Source organism: Otolemur garnettii, unplaced genomic scaffold (assembly GCF_000181295.1).
Source record: "Otolemur garnettii isolate 467f Iridium unplaced genomic scaffold, OtoGar3 scaffold00119, whole genome shotgun sequence".
In the NCBI taxonomy this organism is placed as follows: Eukaryota; Metazoa; Chordata; class Mammalia; order Primates; family Galagidae; genus Otolemur; species Otolemur garnettii.
Window position 1 is genome coordinate 6,115,659 of NW_003852514.1, and position 5,724 is coordinate 6,121,382.

Below are 5,724 nucleotides of genomic sequence, written 5' to 3' on the forward strand. Positions count from 1 at the left end.
AGACATTAAATAATATTCTGAATATTGCAACTAACTGAAGCCCAGGATATATAAATTCCCTTTTCAAGGTTTTCTGAACAAAAGACAAGTCATATAAGTGCATTTTAATAAAAGTATTTTTTGCCTGTAGGAATTCACTTTTAAAACGTGGTTTATCTTTTACCCGCAAATCAGAACACAATCCTGCCCCTGAAGTGTGTGTGTGTGTGTGTATGTATACGCGCGTGCAGATGGGCGCATACATTTAAGGAGAAAAAAGGGCAAAATGTGCACAATATCTTCACAGGTTAAGAGCCTGGCCAGGCTCCTGATTTAATGGCTTCCTCCCGGAAAAAACGCAAGCAAGATATTTTCGGAAAGTAGGGCATTTTGAAAGCATTTCATAACCTTTCTTAGATGGAGAGACTGCTCATGCCCCATCCCCGGGTTAGAGAAAACGATGATACTTAAAGGTAACCTCGCCTCCCTGACACGGCCTGGCCAGCGATTTCACAGTTAGGAAGTCCAGTCCAACAGATAATGCTAGAAAACGATAGGTCGCCCGGGCAGTATCCGGTCCCAGTACTGTTCTTGGGTCCCAGGGACGCGCCATTTCCATTTCCGGCCACGAAGGCGCAGGACACTGCTCGACCTTGACCGGCGGCGCGACCTTGAGGCTTGCGATCGCCTCAGTTGCCCTCTCTGTGCAATGGGAAGACACGCCTCGTCGCAGGGCAGGGAACGAGGCGCCGCCGTGTTCCAGTCACTTGTCTGCGCGCGCGCGTCTGTTTTCCCGCACTCTCCGGTTGCGCGCCAACCCATCCCCCTCTCTCCGCGATACAGAACTCCGCGCTGCAGCCACCACGACGGAGCCCGCGGGCGGGAACCTGCCTCCGCGCGGCAGCGCGCACGCGCGCCTTCCGTCCCGCCTTCCAGGCGCTGGCTTTTGCCCATAGGCCAGAGTCATCGTCACTCTGGCCGAAGTGCAGTTACAATTGGCCAAGGTTGAGGCGCGAGACCGGTTGGGGTGGGGTGGGGCCGAACCTGCTATAAAAGGTGCGGGCGACCCAGCTCGTGCCGCTTTGCAGACGCTGTCGCTTCTTATAATCGTCTTGTATCAGCCATGGTCAACCCCAGCGTGTTCTTCGATATTGCCGCCGACGGCGAGCCCTTGGGCCGCGTCTCCTTCGAGGTCGGGTGGACGGTGGCATTCGGGGTTGGGCCCAGGGAGCGGGCTGAGGGGGAGGCGGGTGGCGGCGCCCAGAGGGCTGGGGCCCGGGGCCCGGGCCGACCCTTCCTGAGAAGCGAGGGCGGGCGGGTGGCGGCGCCATTTCCTGATGAGGGGCCATTTTGGGAGGTGGCGAGTCGCTGGGGGGAGGCTGGGGCGGCGGCGGACAAAGGCGGGTGGGGCGGCCGCGCGGGCGGTGGGGCCGGAGGCCCGCATCCTTTGCCTGCCGGCCCGCCGGGTCCACGTGGCCGCGCCCTGCCCGGCACACGTGCTCGGCGGCCGCGCTCCAGCCCGCGCCCTCAGAGCCGTTGGGCCCCGCCCTGGCTCGGCCTGAGCACTGCGGACCGGGGCCAGAAACGTTTCGGATCGCCCTCCCGGGAAGCTCTCTCTCGGGAAGCGTCAGGAGGCGCTGAGGTGCTTTGCTCCCTGGGAGCTACCTGTCCGGGTTTTTTTCTCAGGACCAAGGCGCGGTGAGAGCCCACTCTTGTTAGTTTAGTCCTCCTGTGAGTCCCGGAGGCCGCGCTAGAAATGTAGGGTTTGTCAAGAGGATGTGATTGTGACGTGAGGGTACCTCCAGTTTGTTAAAATGGGAAATCGTATTTAGAAATAGGCCCCAAACATCCTTCATGTCCTCCACCCTCAGGCGGAAATGTGAAAACGGGCCTTGCTTTGCCGGTGCCCCAAGACTGCTTCGCTGCAGTAGCGGCGCCGGCGGGGGGCGCTCTCGAGTCCTCCCGCCGTTCCTATGAAGCGTAGCAGGCAAGTTGAGACTGGTCACAGGGCAGGGCTCTTCTGACCAAGGTGGATTACTAATGATTATCTAATTAGTTTTGAGGGTGTTGAAGGAGTAGTTACAAAAAGTTACAGCAGAGTTACCTAAAATTGTCATTTCTTCTAAAAGGTTTAATGTTATGTAAATGCAATTCCGTTCCAGTGAACTCAGTTATCATAGGTCTCAGGGTGTAGGGAAATACAGTGTAATGTCCTGAGCCATTTAGCAAAAAGCCACTAATGGTTAGGGATCTTAATCGAAAAATAGGTTTCCCTCTGCTGCAGTCCTCGTGAGGGGGCTTCCGTGTTGCCTACTATGGTAGGCATTTAGTCACTTGGAGAGTTACATGCTAATCTATCTACACTGCACTTATCTGTAGTCAGATAATTGACAAGGACGCTAGTGGAAACTTGGCTTGAGCCTGATGCTGGGCAGGTTAGTCTCAGGTAGAGAGCTTAATGAAAATGAATGAGGCTGGACTTCCTGGAGGTCCTTTGGTGAGATTGTATGTGGAACTGCCAATGAGAACTTCCAGCTCTAGTTAGTCTACTTAGGGAAGCCGAAGTCACTTGTAATTGTAGAAATAAGGACTATTCACTGAGAAAAGTGAATGCTTAAAAAACAGACCATATATTTTCGGTACAAAAACTAAAAAATAAGTACCTTCCTGAAAAAAGAATACACAGGGATGTTAACAGTTGATTTAATTACATCTCTGGAATGTTTCGTAAAATGCTACTTTTATACAAGCTGTTTTGTGAAAGGGCTTGTAAATGTTTTTCTATGGTATTTAAGCTTCATCTCTAGCTGTAATGTATTATGAATCCAGGAAAGGTTCAAAGCAGCTGCACTAGAAACCAATCTTTTATTATTTTTTACCCCACTACTAGGACCTGGGAACCAAGAAGTGACTGCTCATCTAATCCATAAAGCTATGTTAACAGATTGGAGGTAGTAGCATTTTCATTACGAGTGACTAAAACAACAGTTATGCAGCAGTACTTGCTATTCCTTAGAATTTTGTCCTTAGGTTCCATCTGCAATTGGGGGTGGTGATATACATTGAAAAGCTTATATCTGTTCAGCATATATTATAGGGAAAAGTTCTTAAGTCACTTTTTAGAAGTCTCTCACTGTTTAAGTCATACTGGTTTCTGTATTTTGGGCATATCCTTGGTTTTCATTGTAACCAACCTGGACCTTAAGGCTGTCAGGCCCAGTTTTTATTTGGGATTCAAAGTAATTATTGAAGCATTCTCTGCTAGTGAGAAAATGGATTATGGTTCAGAAGTCAATACAGGCAAGGGTACTAAGCAGTAAAATATGTAAGCAGATGTTCTTAATTAACTGCCATTTTCTGTTACAGCTGTTTGCAGACAAAGTTCCAAAGACAGCAGGTTGGTTCCATTTTTTTTCTTAAAATGTAGTAATTAGTATGTTTGTGTGTATATGTGTAGTAACAGAGTGCATGTATATATGTGTTTTAATTTTTTCAGACATTCCCTCTGTTGCCCAGGCTAGAGTACTGTCACCCTCTTTTTCTTTTTTTTTTTTTTAACAGAAAACTTTCGTGCTCTGAGCACTGGAGAAAAAGGATTTGGTTATAAGGGTTCCTGCTTTCACAGAATTATTCCAGGGTTTATGTGCCAGGTATGAAATTTCGTGATTTTTATTTGGGTTACTCCTGCAGTTTGGTGTTGGAGAATATTTCAGGATGCTTATATCTTGAGTTGTTCTACCATTTTGGTTCCACTTAACCCTTTTGCTCAGTTTGAACCTTGCTGATTTGGCATACTTCTGCTTATGTTGCCAAAAATGATAGGCTCCTAATATGTTCACAGGGTGGTGATTTCACACGCCATAATGGCACTGGTGGCAAGTCTATCTACGGGGAGAAATTTGAAGATGAAAACTTTGTCCTGAAGCATACAGGTCCTGGCATCTTGTCCATGGCAAATGCTGGACCCAACACGAACGGTTCCCAGTTTTTCATCTGTACTACCAAGACTGAGTGGTAAGGGTAGAACATAGCAAATGCAACCAAAAGACTAAATGATCAATGGTTCTCATCTCTAAGGTAGTAAAAGAATGGTATGCATGGGGCGGCGCCCGTGGCTCAGTGGGTAGGGCACTGGCCCCATATACTGAGGGTGGTGGGTTCAAACCCAGCCCCGGGCAAACTGTAACAACAGCAACAAAATAGCTGGGTGTTGTGGTGGGCACCTGTAGTCCCAGCTACTTGGGAGGCTGAGGCAAGAGAATTGCCTAAGCCCAGGAGTTGGGGGTTGCTATGAGCTGTGACCCCTCAGTATAAAGTGAGACTCTGTCTCTACCAAAGAAAAAAGAATGGCATGCATAGCTATATAAATTAACATGATACAGAATGTAAGATAACTGAGCTGTTTTTATGTAATGAGCATGTGGTGGGTGTTTTTTTTTTTTTTTGAGTTCATTTTAAAAAGTGCAACTCTTAGCGGTAATTTGAGAACTTTTGCCTCCTTTTTAAGATTGGCTTATATTAAACAGTGGTGTTGCCATTTCTTCTTTTTTTTTTTTTTTTGAGACAGAGTCTCACTTTTGTCTTCAGAGCACCTGCCATGGCCTCACAGCAACCTCAAACTCTTGGGTTTAAGTGATTTTCTTGCCTCAGCCTTCTAAGTAGCTGGGACTGCCCTCCACAAATGCCCAGCTATTTTTTTATTGTAGTTGTCATTGTTTGGCAGGCCTGGGCTGGGTTCAAACCCATCAGCTCTGGTGTATGTGGCTATCTATGCACCTCAGCCTCACAGATTGTTAGGATTACAGGCATGAGCCACCATGGGTGGCCTGGTATTGCCATTTCACTTAGAAAGGTGTAATGACCGATATGTAGTACAAAAAGCTGAATAAGCCACTTAATTTATCCTCTTGGACAGGGGTCCTCAAACTTTTTAAACAGGGGGCCAGTTCACTGTCCCTCAGAACGTTGGAGGGCCAGACTGCAGGCCCTGGGACGGGTCGGCTGCTAAGCAGGACAGGCAGCGGTGGCAAAAACGCCTGGTGGGCTGGAAAAATGTCTGCAACAGTCTGCAGTTTGAGGACAGCTGCTCTTGGATATAGTGTTTTTAATGGAATTCTGTTTTTATTTTGGTACACAATGCAAATTGGTTGATTATCTTAGTTACTGGTAGTAGGTAGTGATTGTTCTGCTTTCAGGTTGGATGGCAAGCATGTGGTCTTTGGCAAGGTGAAAGAAGGCATGAATGTTGTGGAAGCCATGGAGCGCTTTGGGTCCAAGAATGGCAAGACCAGCAAGAAGATCACCATTACTGACTGTGGACAACTGTAATAAATTTGACTTAATGTTTCAGCCACCAAACCATTCCTTCTGTAGCTCAGGAGAGCACCCTTGTACCCCATTTGCTCGCAATATCCTGTAATCTCTGTGCTCTCACTGCAGTTCTTTGGTTTGCATATTTTCCTTATTCCTCTCCACGTCTAGCTGAATTGCAGAGTTAAGTTTATGATTATGAAATAAAAACTAAGTAATAATTGTCTGTCCTCATTTTGGTTAGGGTATTGACAAAGGTCTCATTTTAAGCAGCAACAGGTTACTTCATTTCAAACACAACACTTGGCTACATCTGCTTAATTGCACATACTATTGTGATTCCCTTGACCCAAAGTGTCACTGAGTTTCCCAAGGTAGGCTTTGAGCAGAACAGATAAAACATACGCAGGTCATGTCAGAAAAGGGCATGGGATG

The 5,724-nt window shown here is 47.3% G+C and overlaps 1 protein-coding gene across 3 annotated transcripts; it reads left to right on the forward strand.

Moving 5' to 3' along the window:
• Positions 1–1,024: 1,024 nt before the first annotated feature.
• PPIA (peptidylprolyl isomerase A) lies at positions 1,025–5,515 on the forward strand. Of its 3 annotated transcripts, none has more exons than XM_012809967.2 (6): positions 1,072–1,171; positions 2,870–2,930; positions 3,346–3,376; positions 3,541–3,629; positions 3,821–3,993; positions 5,175–5,515. In XM_012809967.2, the coding sequence occupies exons 4-6, from the start codon at positions 3,621–3,623 to the stop codon at positions 5,305–5,307; spliced, it is 315 nt and encodes a 104-aa protein (XP_012665421.1). In that variant the 5' UTR covers positions 1,072–1,171; positions 2,870–2,930; positions 3,346–3,376; positions 3,541–3,620; the 3' UTR covers positions 5,308–5,515. The 3 variants fall into 3 exon arrangements, with proteins under 3 accessions (XP_003797634.1, XP_012665421.1, XP_012665422.1); XM_012809968.2 differs by lacking the exon at positions 1,072–1,171 and adding an exon at positions 1,406–1,677; XM_003797586.2 differs by lacking the exon at positions 2,870–2,930 and having other exon boundaries at positions 1,025–1,171.
• Positions 5,516–5,724: the final 209 nt, after the last annotated feature.